This window comes from Syngnathoides biaculeatus, chromosome 15 (assembly GCF_019802595.1).
Source record: "Syngnathoides biaculeatus isolate LvHL_M chromosome 15, ASM1980259v1, whole genome shotgun sequence".
NCBI classification, from domain to species: Eukaryota; Metazoa; Chordata; class Actinopteri; order Syngnathiformes; family Syngnathidae; genus Syngnathoides; species Syngnathoides biaculeatus.
The window spans coordinates 25,188,272-25,203,040 of record NC_084654.1 but is presented as its reverse complement, the minus strand read 5'-3'; the positions used below and the strand labels follow the sequence as shown (position 1 = coordinate 25,203,040).

General features: G+C 48.3%; 1 protein-coding gene across 2 annotated transcripts; it reads left to right on the top strand.

Annotated features, from left to right (window-relative positions):
• The first annotated feature begins 455 nt into the window (after window positions 1-455).
• On the top strand, window positions 456-14,428 carry letm1 (leucine zipper-EF-hand containing transmembrane protein 1). Of its 2 annotated transcripts, none has more exons than XM_061844139.1 (14): window positions 456-834; window positions 3,250-3,307; window positions 3,882-4,323; window positions 5,485-5,628; window positions 6,678-6,815; window positions 6,914-7,117; window positions 7,363-7,482; window positions 7,849-7,980; window positions 8,044-8,202; window positions 8,776-8,868; window positions 9,432-9,566; window positions 10,482-10,675; window positions 11,769-11,907; window positions 12,848-14,428. In XM_061844139.1, exons 1-14 carry the CDS (start codon window positions 750-752, stop codon window positions 12,998-13,000), a joined length of 2,196 nt encoding a protein of 731 aa, XP_061700123.1. In that variant the 5' UTR covers window positions 456-749; the 3' UTR covers window positions 13,001-14,428. The 2 variants fall into 2 exon arrangements, with proteins under 2 accessions (XP_061700123.1, XP_061700121.1); XM_061844137.1 differs by having other exon boundaries at window positions 11,751-11,907.
• Window positions 14,429-14,769: the final 341 nt, after the last annotated feature.

Below are 14,769 nucleotides of genomic sequence, written 5' to 3'. Positions count from 1 at the left end.
CAAAAATAAGTAAAAGATTGACACACTTTTTTTGTGCATAAATGTCCACAGATATCAAGATAAAATCTGTTATTCTTTATTTTGTCGAGTGGCCTCATTTGCATTGTATGAGTCGTAAATCATCTGCAGAAAAAGCATGCTTTGAAGTTGAAGTACAATCTATCGTTAAACAACATGTTTAATAAAAAAACAGTCCTTTAGCCAGACGAAATACTATGATTAGTTATTATATAGCCATAAAATCAACGTGTTACATGATACTCTATGAATCAGATGGCAAAATGACGAGATTTTTTTTTTCCTAAACCACAGTGGTTTTCACCTGACAAAAAAAAAAAAGACATCATTAATGATTGATGTACAAATAACCGTATAAAAGTAACGATCTTTTTTTTTTTTTTTTGTACAAAAGTCTCCACACATCGCGTGATTATTAGGCCCCTCCTTTTCCTGTCGGTGGCTTCCGGGCTCAACGGGCTCGGGGTCGAATGACGTCAGAGGAAGCTTTGCCCGGTAAACTGTCGCTCAAGGCCGAGAGTCGAGGAGGGCATGAGCGGCACCGGGACCGACCGAACCTCCGATGTTGTACACTTATTTAAGCGTGGCCCTTTGTCTTGCTGCGCTCCCTCTCCCAACTTTGGGAGTCTCCTTTACTTCTTTTCGACAAAGGTTTAGCCTAGCTAGCTAGGGAAGAAAAAAAGAAAAGGTCAAAGGTAGCTGCGAGCCAGACTCTGGCTGAAAGCCTCCACATGGCGTTAATCCTGTTGACGAGGTCCAGGGCACCTTTAATGACAACTTCCAGATCGTTAAACAACGATCTGCGCAAAGCCAAAGGTACGGAGTGATTTCTTGTCCTTCTTAGTTGGCGAGGCCAGTGCCACCGCGCGCGCGTCTACATGCTAACAACTAGCTGGTCTTACATTAGCATTTGCGGTAGTTTTCCATTTTGCTTTCGATCTGTGAGGTGGCGGGTGACTCACTGTCCCCGCGAATTCACTCAAATGTTCGCCCGAGTGCCGAAAACGTGGCTAGCAAAATGAATGTTGTCAAGTGGCGAGAAAATTTGGGATCGAGGTCGTCTGCGGGCACGCCGCGTTGGATGAGGAGGATGCCGGTTGCCGTGGCACCATCTTCGTCTTCCCAAATATTCATGTAACAGTGGTTCGTGTTGATGTTGTAATGGTATCAATATTACAAATTAACACTCAGTTTGGATCGGAATAGCCATGTGAGAAAGTGGAATATTTTAAAGGGGTTTGCAATCCCAAACGTGTGTTCAATATGTATTCTTTCAAGAAGATATTTCAGTAAGATGCTCCTGTAGTCGGTCACAGGAGAGTTGGCCAATGAGAGGAGTGTGACACAATTGTGCACAAGGACATCAAATTGCTTGGCAGAAGCTCTGATTGCTTGGTAAAAGCAGTGGCTGAGAAAGTTGCATCATCTCTTCATTTTCGTGGTCTTTGTCTTAATGTGGGACGTTTATTTACATATTTGGTTAAGGCTTTGTCCAAGTCCATAAACCATTTGTAAATTGTATACGACTGTATGTCCAAAAGATGAAATATCACCAACGGTAATGCAATACAAAACAATGACCGTTACGCATTGTGGATGAATCAAATCACATAATCTAGGACAGCCTTCTAGATTAATGCAAAAACAATACAGAATTTGCCAGAACGGGTTAACGGAACTATAAGCGTCAGTGTGGTTATAACGCTTGAATAGTGGCTGTTTGAACACAAACGGTGCAGAATACATATACAAACCATGTAACAATACTCACAGGCATGTATTCTTTATCCTCTGGGAAAAGCAACTGTTACAGCAACTTACTGGGCCGGTTGTGGAAGTCGACTTTGCGCGTGTCTGTATTGTACTGCTACTAAGTGGCCAAGGCCAAAATACGTGAACATACCTCAAGCAAGCCTTACACGAACGTCCTCTCCTGTCCTGAACTCGCGAGACAACAAGCACACGCCTTCCTTCATTTTCTTCTTATAATACAGTCGGCGCTATACACTCGTGTTGTCATCCCCGCGGTAACGAGTGTGTTCGGTCGCATTTGAGTTGACAAGATGGTTAAAAAAAAAAAGGGATTTGCTGGTATCGGAATACAAGATTTTATTGCAGTAGTGCAATTGTGTGAGAGCAAATTTGTCCTGTAGTTTGACAATAAAAAAAAGTATATAAGTACAACAATATGTACTCTTGGATTCAGATATACTGTGCATGACAGTGACGGGGGGAACACATGTATTTCATATCACATCTTTGATTGGATCGGGGAATTATGACGTTTGTACCATTTTTGTCTTTGCTTACTTGAAATTTCCGTGTTTTGAGGGGTTGCTCCTGTGTCATGCAAATGAGCTCATGCTCACCCCCCCCCCCCCTTTCCTCAACTTCGGGGGTTCGTCACCACGATGACAAAGGGCAGAACTGAGGGGTGGCTGCTTGATTGAAGGGAGTAAAAGCGTGGAGCGCATTTTCACTTCTAGCGGCAGTTATTCTTATTTATGAGGTTTGGATTTAGATGCTGAAACTGCAAATGTTGGAATTGAGATTGTTGGAAGTGCTGGAGCCTCACCCGGCTATGATCGGGCAGGAGGCAGGCTGCACCCTTAACTGGTCGCCAGCCAATCACAGGGCACGTAGAAACAAACAACCACTCACACCGACGGCTAAGAATCAATTCTAAAAAGATTCCGTCACAACATCTCCAGTTGAGTGTAAGTTTCCACGTCGTTGCTTGGCGCTCGCTCTCCGTTAGACGTCGACACTTGACCAGGTCACCCAATATAGTATTTATGATTTTACACTGTCAGCAGCCGAATGCTGTAATGTAAAAGCGCCACAAAAGGAAAAGCCACACAACGGCGTTGTGCAGACTTTCCAGGATTTCCAGCGTCTTCCCTCTTGTTCCGTTTTGAAGCGAGGCGCTTCCAGTACACTCTGTGCGTGCGCGTGACCGGGCTGCCATGTGAGGGACGGGGGAGGGCGTGGCCTGCTCATCTGTTCTCCACCGATTGGTGGGAAGCTTCCGCTGGCCTCTCGCTGGGCCTCCTGCTGTGTCAAGTGATAATTGGTCCACTTGGTTGGGCACAGCATCAGCAACCAAATTTTCGCAGAAATGACATTAGACTCATTGAGACGTGTACCTGAAGTGGTTACTGTACTATATGTAACAGATGTTGTCGTATTGCTTCCGTTCAACATCTTTTTCCTGTGTTTGCTTGCTCGCAGGGAAACTCAAAGATGCTTCCTGCCTCAACTGCGCTGCGCTAAGACTCTACAGTCAGAGGTGAGACAATCAAATCAAGTCCGAAAACATCACTCCATTGACACAATTCCTAGAATGTCTTTGTTGAACTTTTCAACATGCAAGCTGTCGCGCTGGCAATTTTTTTGGTTTTGTTTTCCTTTGAACATTTTTTTTAAAACAATATCAGTGAACTCAACTCTCAATCGAACAGCAGTCTTAAAAGAAAAAAAAAGAAGGCGGCTTTGAGCTGCTTATTGGCTCTCCTAGGGGAAATTTCCTGGGAAACAATACAAAAAGCGTAGAGAAATATGCATACCACAGAAAAATATGTCTGGTAAAAGTCTGCTAGCTTAATGTTAATAGACAACGCATAATGTCATAGATGGGAGATCAAAACTAGCCTCGAATTTGTGATAATTCTAACCCTTTAAACAACTTAGATTTGAATGCAAAGGGTGCGTTAATTAACACATGTAGACAGACGGAACAGATGAAGGTCATTTCCTTTCATTTGAACGGGGAAAGATGATTTGCAAAGGAATAAAACTCGTAAGCCGAGGCACCGCTCTATCTCTTATCAATGTTTGAGATCACCTCTTTTTTGTCTTTTAAGGCCGGACGGGTTCCGACCAGTTGGCACGGCCCAGCTCTCTCAGTCGGGCCCCTCGCTCTTCTCATCCGACGGCGCCCTCCGGAGCTCGGACACGCGGCGTCTGTTCCTCCCCCCGGCGTCCCCTTGGCCGTACCCGGCCATTTCCGCCGGGACGGGACCGCGCCGGCGGATACATGGCTCCGCGGCGAGGCGGGACGACTCCAAGGTGGAGAAGTCCCTGCGCTCGCTGAAGGACAAGAAGAAGCTGGAGGAAGGGGGGCCGGTGTACAGCCCCACGTTGGACGCCGAGCCCGTCAGGCGCACGCTTCGCCAGAGGGTCGTGGACGAAATCAAGCATTACTACCACGGCTTCAGGCTGCTGTTTGTGGACACCGGGATCGCCGGACGCATGCTGTGGAGAGTCCTCAACGGACACGGCCTGTCCCGGCGGGAGAGGAGACAGGTTGGGCCACGGGAAAAAAATAAGAAGTCAGAAACATGAAAAGAAAGGCTTTGCTGCCATCTTGTGGCATCTCCAGGAAACTCTAAGCTTTTTTTGGGGGGGGGGGTAGTATCCGGTTTTAGTCTCCCAAATTTTTGTGCCGTAAATTCAACTGCGGTGGATGAGCACAATGACGATTTTAATCAGTTTGCAACGCAATCCGACGCAGAAAATCTCGAGCCGAGGGAACGAGGTTCTCGCGAATGAGCTCGTGTTACGAGATGACGCAGTGGGAGATCGCGTCTGTCCGGGCGGCCCGTTCTGCCGCGTTCACCGGCTTGGAGACGGAGATCGCTCACGGGATCGCTTCTGCAAATTGGCTGCAAGCTGAGTGCGTTTACTCGCTAAGCGTCCAGCGGGACTTTAGGGAAGATGGGAAGGAACAATAACCGTCCTCCACGGCAACGTTCGAACTCCGCTACGGTCAATCATAAACGTTTGTCGAGGCGGGGTTGCGTTCCAAAGGTAATTCTCATGCCGCCTTGGCTGATGTCGTAACGCCACCCGCTGATGTGAGGCCTTCGATTCGGTTGTCGTAAACCAGGTGCGAGACACTCTTGACGCGTCTGGTCTGCTGACGCTCGGGCCACGTGTGCGGCAAGGTGCGAGGAAAGCGAACCGGGTCACGGCACCGGTGTTAAACTTAGCGGCTTAGGCCGAGCGGGAGGGCAAAGGCCATTCGTGAGTCCTCCTGCCACGGACTCCTCCGGTCGTGGGTGCGCCACTTGTGCCGTCACGGGGAAATCGCCAAAGTCTTTAATGTCTGTGTAGTACATCCAGGTGGGTGCATGCAAAGATCAACCGCTGTTGAAATGAAACTCAAATAGATAAATCTCCTCAACATTTGAAGACGGTCTTGTCAACGGCGACCCCCGGCGCCCTTTGAGGGGACTCCCTGCAGCTGCGCTTTGCTGGGATCACACCAAAGTACAATCTTTACAATACATTGCACATTTACCAAGATTAAACAAGTGCACAAAATACCTTTGCGGGGCTTTTAACGTACTGAAAAACTCTGCAGAATTTGTCAAGATGTGTGCCTGCCCTTGCATAGCATGTATTTTTAGTATTTTGTCTTGCTTGAAATGTAGTAATTTGTGATTATGTTCTTCAAACCCACAGTTCCTCCGCACCTGTGCGGACGTCTTCCGCCTGCTCCCCTTCCTGGTGTTCATCATCGTCCCCTTCATGGAGTTCCTGCTGCCCGTGGCGCTCAAGCTCTTCCCCAACATGCTGCCGTCCACCTTCGAGACGCAGTCCAAGAAGGTAGCCGAACCCGAGCCACCGCCACCGCCACCGCCGTGTCTGAAAATCAACTTTGAACTGAAGGGAGTCCTCCCCGCTTTCATGTGACATCTGACGTGACCTTTGACTCCGTCAGGTGCTCCGACTGTTTTGCTAAGGCAAGCGTTAATCCCAATGACTGTCTTAATCTCATCTGGTTACAATCACTGCAAGATCGTCTGCCAGTGTACTGTTATTCTCGTGTGTGTGCGTGTGGGCTTGTGGTGCCTTTGGATACAAGTGACCTGACTTATCAGTTTTTCCGGCGCTGTACGGCGGGCGTGAACTCGACTCGCTTCAGAGCAGGCAGTAGTTTAGCAGAGAGCCGACAACTGTTGAAAAAGAGCCTTCGAGCTAGTTTTGACCACTCCCAGCTGAAGTTTAAATATAATAATGAGAAGAAATAAACTACTCGGTCTAGTTGCGCTGCCCTCTATTTTTGTTTTGTTTGTTTCTTCTGTACAATTCCATTTTTTTTTTAAATATTTGATTGACATATTGGTTGTCCTTGAGAGATAATGAGAAACACCATAGGATGAGAATGAGAAATGTTCGTGAATAGCATTGAGTGTCTCGGTGTTCGGACCCTCTTTGCGAGGAACGTGCAAGCACAAACTGTGGAGCAACCCATGTAGACAGTGAACATAACAATATGCAGGGTTACATTCTTTATCTTCTGCAAAAAAGGACCGCTATTACTGCGGGCCCCCGAGGACTGTCCGCTTCTCGAGATATCTTTCCTAGTGGCCGAAGCAGAAGGAGCAGCACAGTGTTGAACTGAAGCAAAAAACTGATTTGTGACCTCTTTATTGATGTCATTATTGATATAAAATAGAATTTTACAAAAAAGCTTTTCTCCATGTCGAACTCTTTTACCAATTTTTAACAACGGAAAATTCTCCCTCCAAAAGCCTCAGCATCAGAGCCTTATTTGCGTCAATGATCCGTCGGTGTTTCCTTTGATTCGGACAATGGCGCTGCCGAACTAAGACAATTCGTCCTTCATGTGACGCGCAACCATTTCCACCCAGGAGGAGAGGTTGAAAAAGGAGCTCCGCGTCAAGCTGGAGATGGCCAAATTCTTGCAGGACACCATTGAGGAGATCGCTTTGCGCAACAAGGCGGCGCAAGGTGACGTCGCCGAGGAGTTCTCCACGTTTTTCCAGAAGGTTGGTGAGCGACCGAGAACGTGTGCCCGACACACCTCCAAGACAAATCCATCACAAAAGAGCTGACGTTACATAATACGTCCGTCATTTGTTCCTAGATCCGAAACTCCGGCGAGCGTCCCAGCAACGAGCAGATCTTGCGCTTCTCCAAACTGTTCGAGGACGAGCTGACGCTGGACAACCTGACCCGCCCCCAGCTGGTGGCGCTGTGCCGCCTGCTGGAGCTGCAGTCCATCGGCACCAACAACTTCCTGCGCTTCCAGCTCATCATGAAGCTGAGGAACATCCGTGCGGACGACAAGGTCTGCCGTAAAATACGGGAAATGATTTTGATCGTAAAATAATCACGTTTACAAGGTAATTGCAGTCAATTGAGTCAGTGAAATTTTGACGCACCTCTTGAAATGCGTGTGTATAAAATGTGTAAAATTGTGATCAAACGTGTGCTGAAAATAATTCCTCAATGTTGATGTTATTCATAATTTGCTGATAAGCATTTTTCACTCTACAAAAATGGAAGCGAGCGTGTGTTTCTCCTCCTTCCCAGCTGATCGCCGAGGAGGGCGTGGAGAGCCTCAACGTCAACGAGGTGCAGGCCGCCTGTCGGGTCCGAGGCATGAGATCGCTGGGCGTCACCGAGGAGCGACTCCGGGAGCAACTCAGCCAGGTAACTCGTCTCGCGAGCAGCCGAGTCTGTAGCGAGCGCCTTTAAGCGGTTTCTTTTGTCAATTTTGACATTCCGGCGGACTTGGAACGTGTGCTCGGTCTCCCCGCCCGTAGTGTTTTGTGCACCCGCGTTTCGGTTCTCGGCGTCCACGTTGACAACTTCCCAGCGGTCGCGTTTCCTTTTCATTACTCTCGGAAAAGTGGTGGCTGCACAACGTGGCGCAATGTTTTGACTTTGGAGTAGCTGGTGGGTCTGATTTCTGGCCGGTAGACTCCGTTGTGGGTCCTCTGCGTAACGTTGTGAACGTCCGCGTCGTCGCGTACCGCGCACTGTAGAATGTCACCCAATTGTGCGTCTTGTGCGCAGTGGCTGGAGCTCCACCTGAAGCAGCAGATCCCCACCTCCCTGCTGCTGCTGTCGCGAGCCATGTACCTCCCCGACACGCTGTCCCCCGCCGACCAGCTGAAGACCACCCTGCAGACGCTCCCCGACGTGGTGGTACGTCGGCATCGCCTTCTTCAAACTGCTGCGGCGGCGTCAAGTCTCGACTTTTGCCCGCAGACGAAAGAGGCCCAGGTGATGGTGGCCGAGATGGAGCTGTCCAAGGTGGACAACAAGACCAAAGTGGAGACGACGCTCCAGGAGGAGGCGGCCATACGCCGGGACAACAAAGACCGGGAGATGGAGAGGCTGGCCGACGCCGCGGAGAAGGCTGCCAAGGTACCGAATGCCTCCACTCGAATGCTTGGTCGCGTTCCTTCGACACTGCAGACCTCCAATGTTTTTTTTTTTCCTCCCTGTATTGAATCAGGGAAGGATGCAAGGGCCGCTTTGACACGCAAAAGCCAATCCGTCAAGCACTTATATATTCTTTCTATAAAACGGGAACAATGTTTCATCCATCAACAATTTGTAACGTCGTTATTATCTTGACAAAGTGGAGCAAGCCACCATTTTCAATCCTGAAAGTGATTTCGACTTGTCAGCGTAGCCGCCTCACAGTCTTCAGCTTGCGGGTTGAAATCAGGCCTCACCTGTGTGGCGTTTGCGTCTTCTTTCTACCCGTGGCTGCGTGGCTTTTCTCCGGGTGCTCCTCAAAAAAAAAAAAAACACATTTTAACACCCACACTTGCTACTTTTTTTTTGTTGTTGTAAAAATGTTCAAGAATCAGTTTGAGGCTCAAGTCATCAAAGTTTTATGGAGCGCTGAAGTAACAGAGCAGTGCCGTTATTGCAACTGAAACGAACGGAATGTGGTAAACGTTGCAACGTGACGCCGAACCCCCCCCGCAGGACAGCGAGGAGCTGGAGGCCGACCGGAGCAGGCAGACGACGTCTGAGGCCGACGAGCTCAGGGACGCGGCGCCTGTGCTCGAAGCAGTTAAAGTGAGGTTTTGTTTACGTTCACGTTTTTGGATAAGTTATAAACGTGTGGCAATTTTAACCATTCACGAGTTTGCATGTCAGCTTTTGTTGTTTGTTTTGCTCCACCGACTCTCGACGTTTGACTTTGTTCCGCCGTTATTATTTTCTCTCTTCTTCATCTTCTTGTGCACCAACACAGTTCGAACAGTGGCAGACATTCCTGCGTTACCAGGTTAGCTTTAGCGCTATCTCCTCCTCCTCCGCCCGTGGCTCGTACGTGCTCCCCACGTGGTGCTCCTCCTAAATGTCTTCCAAACGTCACAAAATAAAATCCATGTAAATATGGAGACGTGCATGTTTCCTTCATGTTTATAGTTTTAGTAAATAATAAAGGCCACGAATGAGCTCTGTCCCCACTTTTCAAGGGTGTGTGGAGGAACTTTGACCTTTGAATTCCACCGACTCACCACGCTGTGCTCCGCGTGGTGATTTCTCCAAAGTATCGTGACAATTCCCCTTGTTTTGTTCACGTGGTGCGTTGCTGGACACTCGTGGTTTATTTCCGTCTTTTCTTACGTTCAAAGGGTGAGGAGATCACCAAAGAGGAGATCGACATGATCAGCGACGCCTGCTCCAAACTGAAGGAGCAGAAGAAGCTGCTGACTCTGGAGAAAGAGGAGCTGGAGGAACTCAAGGACGACGTGCTGGAGTACAATGAGGTGCCGAACCGACTCGCTATGGCAGTGCTCCACTTTCCACTTCTAGTACTAATAGAACGGACCGGCGGCGGGTGGGGGGGGGGGGGGTTGTGATTGGCTAAAATACCGAGTACAATACAAAGTTATCAGAGGTTGTGATGATGTTGTCAATGTGCAGTACTTAAGTGAAGGCGAGTCACTTTCACAAGCTGTGAGAAATTTGTGTGCTTCCTAGTTCCAAGTCTGCTGCCGAAGGCGAACAGCTTGACCAAAAATAGCACGTTCCGGACTTCAAAGACTTGTTTTGTATTCCCCAGAGGAAACACTGCCGCCATGACGATCTGCCGTCGCACTGCAAGTCGATGTACAGTAGATGGAACCATCATTACATGGCCGCCATGTCAATGTCCCACAGTCAACATGGTCGCCACATAGGCCCGGGTCACAAATTTTGGGGAATTGGATCTTGTCATGTTGCGTATCTGTGATCCGGTAATACCTCAGTCTCCTTTTCTACCTGAATTGCACCACAGCGCCAGTTAGCAACAGTGGCCGATAGCGGAACTACCCGTATTTGGCAAAGGCAGTTTAAGGGTCAAATGGAAACTAGTTTTGAATGCATTTTTCGGTCCCGATGGTCCATTTTATCCAATGCCCTTTATATTGGGGTCCTTTTCCTCAGGGTTCCACTGTACTTTAGTTGTTATTGAGTTAAGTAACAGTTTACCAAAATAAATGTTTAAAAAAAAAAAAAAAAGCAGTTGTAACGACTAGATACTAATTTACGATAGTTAAAAGTAACTTAACAGTTTCGGGGGGAAAGAAATCCAGCGCTGTCTCCTAAAGTGCTCTTGGTTTTCGAATCCCGCAAGTTGTAGCACGGAACACGTTTTGCCGACCGGCGCCGGGCGGCGCTCACTCACGCTATCGCGGCAGGATCTGGAGGAGATCAGGAAGGAGCTCTCCAAGTCGGGTCAGGAGAAGGCGGTGTGCGAGTCCAAGGCCAGCCGCCGTCTGTCCAAGAGGGTCAACCGCATGATCGGACGCATCGACAAGATCATCGGCGAGCTGGAGAAGGACAAGGTCATCCTGGACGGACAAATGGGCAGCGGAACCGCGCCGCCCGTCGGGTAAGAGCGCCGCGCCGACCTCGTCGTCGCCGCGTCATCGTGCCTTGCTTGCGTGCTAAAATCCTGGCGGGGATAAAATAGATCTTATACCAGCAGCGATATTTTCAAAAGCCACCATTTTCGGCTCCCTAATTGACGGTGTTGACCTTTACAGCTTATTCTTGACTAAATATAGAAGCGCAACAAGGTAAGATGACCCGCAATCAATTGCTTTTCAATGTTATTTTCAATCGATTTATTTGTGTGCCGCTTCCGCCTAACGCGGCATCGTGGTCGTCTGCTGTGATTGGGCCGTCGACGCGAATCCCACCTTGCCGTTCTCACCACTTGTAGGGACCCCAAATCGCAAAATAAGCCTAAATAGACCTCAAACTACTCTCCAAAAACATGCCAAATCTCATTTTTTCAGCATTACTCTTAAAAATAAATTCGCAACAATTCTGCGAACAACGTCTGAGACGCGAGGACGCAAGTTGACCGCCAGTTACAAATGCCGATTATAATTAATAGATTCCACCTGAAATATACGAAAACTCAAAGTGGCCTGACAACATGAGCCTTGCCAAAATATGGCTTCCAGAAGATTTGATTTTCCAAACGTGCGAGAATGCTCTTTGCAACCGATGACTACTTTCCTACTTGATCACCTTTTTGACATGTCATTTTCTAAATAGCATCTGCTCCTCAGTTGTGCTCTCGCCGTACGTGACGCCAAGCGGCGAGCTGTCGGCAGCTGGTAACCGCTGCCGAGCGCCGTCCGGACTTGTCTCTGCGTCATGTAGAGAAAAAAAAAAACGTTACCACCTTGCTCTGTCCGGCGCTCAAAACGGTGAGGGTTCACTGGAGAGTTCAGCACCTGGACTGATTTTTTTTTTTTTTTTTTTTTCCCTAGCATGAATTAACATAAGAACATTCTCGAAGTTTGCAGCAAAAAGTTTGATTGGTGTGATCATGGAGGGGCGGAGGGTGGACCGCAGCATGCTGACACCCCCCCGCGCCAAACAGAGAAACAAAACAAATCTCCGGCGCCCTTCCAACCCCTTCCCAAGCCGGTAACGCATTTTCCTGTATCCAGTCTCTTCTACACCTTCAGGGAGAACCTGATCAGCATCGACGAGCTCATCGGCGTCATGCGGCAGATCCAGAACATTCCCGAGCACAAGTTGCAGAGGATCGCCGAGGCGCTGGACGACAACAAGGACGGCAAAATCGACATCGACGACGTCATCAAGGTGCGCCGACCAAACGCTAAGCGGCCGCGATGTGCCTCAAATGTTCCTCGTCGGAGCCTCAACCGGGTCGCCGGGATTTCATTCATCCCCGTGACGCATAAAGCGATGTCTCGGACCGGCCGCGGGAGAAAACAATTGTGTGTCAAAGTTAGCGGGTCCGTTTCGCGTCAGGCCGGGCTTCTTTGCTGGGCTGGTTTCCGGCACACCAGAAAAAGCCAGAAAGGCTTACTTGAGTGCCACCTGCAGGTACATAAAGGGATCGCAGCTAATTCTTTAGAGTTTCAGTGTGGCCCCAACCACTGGATAAAGTTTGCACCCTTCAATTCTCGTTGTGAGTCCAAAATATTCATTCCTTTTTGTTTTTCCTGCCCCTTTCCATCATGTGCACCCTGACAGGTTGTAAAGCAATGAGATTTTTTATTTTAGCAGGGCGGGCCTTTTTGCAGCGGCAGAGGGACAGACGCGGTCTCCAGAATTGAAATGTAATTCTTATCCGTCGTTAGTAAAATATCGCTTCCTCCCCAGACTTAAATTGCGCCATTCATTTGCTCCGCGACAGAAGGTTGCCATCAACGTCCCTTTTGCGCTTTCTGGCAACACTTACCCAAATAATAGAAAAGTATTTTGCTTATTGATGAATCGTTTTAGGTGAAATTGTCCCAACTTCTCCGAATTTGAAACTCCCAACAGGACATGGCCCAGGTTTCTCTCATCAGCAGGCCGATGTTCTTGTTTGCTCAAAGTCTTTAACTTGGGACAACGATCAACAACATTTTTGCCCGTTGGGAAGATAATCGTCATCGCTTCAAAATGACGCGCTGTTGTTGAATAAAGGGATGAAGTGGTGAAATATTTTTCAACCTGATTGCGCAAATTGAAATTGAAAAAGTAACGTAGAGATGAACGGCCAGTCTGACTTTGAGCGGCGGTCCGCCGGCAGGTGATGGAGCTCATCGACAAGGAGGACATCGACATCTCCACCGCGCAGGTGTCCGACATCATGGTCATGTTGCAGAAGGAGGAGAAGCTGATGGAGAAGGAGAAGGCCAAAGAGAAGGCGGAGAAGGAGCAGGCGGCCAAGCTCAACGGCTAGAAAAGGAAGAAGAAGAAGACGGCGGCGGCGGCGGCTCTTTGGCGAGTCGAGCGCCGGTGGCGGAAGGTACACCAACAGAGACAAAAGTGCGTCCGGAACTTGTGAACGAGCTCCGACCGCCTTCAGAAGGCGCCGCGTCAAACAAAACACTTTGGTGCTCTTTTGTTATTTATTGGACCCGGGTGGGGGCGGGGGGTCGGAATCAGCAGGATGACGGCAAAGAACACGTGAAAAATTTGTAAAAAGAAATCATCCATGTTGCGGGATTCACACCTACGGGCAATTTAGAGTCTTCAAATAGCCGACCACGCACGTTTTGGGGACGCGGGAGGAAACCGGAGAGAAGCAACGAAGAGAACATGGCAACTCCACGCAGGCGGGGCCGCGATTTCAAGCCCAGTCCTCTGAACTGTGAGGCAGATGCTCTGACCAGTCATCCACTGTGTTGCCCAAAAGAAATAATAACAATAATATTAGGAGACGTGAGACGAGCGATGCTTTCTGCACTTGAGTATGAAAACCTCCCGACTGTCATTTTGTTGGTTGTTCACATTTGTTGTGTCACTTCAAGCAAAGAAAGTTCACGTCAAGCCATATTTCATTTTTCCGCCACTGCTTCATCGGCAGCGTTATTCAGCGCGTTGACTGGCAGCTGTCAATCGCTCCGCCGGCAAAGGCTCGCACGTCGACCTGGGCGATGGTCCGAGTGGCCTCGAAGGGGACGTTGTCACGGTTACGCGGCCGGCGACTTCCTTGTAACGCCGACATCTGAAGTTCCCGATGAACTTGAATCCGAGACAAACAACTTGAACATGCGAATCAAAAGTGAGGCCGTGTCGACAAACTCGAGTGGCTTTGCTGCAAGTCGTACCGGTGAGCGCTCCCGTCGTCGAGGACTATTTCCTGGGATGCGTTCCAAAAACTTTTTCATTTTTATTTCTTAGTGAGTCGCTCGCTTTTGTGATCATTTTGTTGTTTGCTTTGGACTGCGGCTGCGGTGGCGGCGAGCGATCAAAAAAGGCAGCTGGGAAGCGGCCACGAGTTGAAAATGTCGAAAAAGCGGCCGGCCGGCTCCGATCGGCAGCGTCGTCGATGCCGTGGCGGGGGGGGGGGGGGGGGTGTCAAAGAATGGAATCGAACCTTTGACAGCTTGTTGATTGTCGCCACAGTCATTGTAACGCCACTAAAATGACTCGCAAATCATATTTACACCAAAAAAAAAAAAAAGCTAAATTACTCGCTGTTGACTCACAGCTCACGGCAGGTCGATTATTTTGAAATGATTTTTATTTATTTATTTCATCTTCATGCGATTTGTTTTTTTTTTTTAAGGACGCTCTACTTGAAATGTAAGAAAGAAAGAAAAAAAAAATAAGCTTCATCCCCCTCATTGTAAAAGACATAAAAAGCACAATGTATTAAAATGACATAACACAAAACTGCTGTCGATTTTATTGAATTTTTTTCTGCTGTGTGTTTTCTTATTTTTTTGCTTTTCCTTTTGCGTTTTGTCACAGTAGACCAGATTGACGCATGTGACTTGTAGCTTTCTTTTTGTCCTTGCCGAAGTCGAACTTCTCGCTTTTGGAGTCGCTCAGGAAGTTCGTGTGGCGGCTCGGACGAAAGAATGACGACTTTGAGTGATTTTATTTTTCAGCTCTTGTGAACCAACCGATGACTCAGCAGAATGATTTTACTGGTCGATGTGTTTTTTTTTTTTTTTTTTTATCTGCAAAAATTGTTCCATTTTTATTCAATTTTTTTCTTTC

Excerpts from the sequence above, each read along its gene's own strand:
- letm1 (XM_061844137.1), top strand. The coding sequence starts at position 750 with ATGGCGTTAATCCTGTTGACGAGGTCCAGGGCACCTTTAATGACAACT. Across the intron at positions 7,483-7,848 it reads TCCGGGAGCAACTCAGCCAG|TGGCTGGAGCTCCACCTGAA; the intron begins GTAACTCGTCTC and ends TCTTGTGCGCAG. Across the intron at positions 9,567-10,481 it reads ACGTGCTGGAGTACAATGAG|GATCTGGAGGAGATCAGGAA; the intron begins GTGCCGAACCGA and ends CTATCGCGGCAG.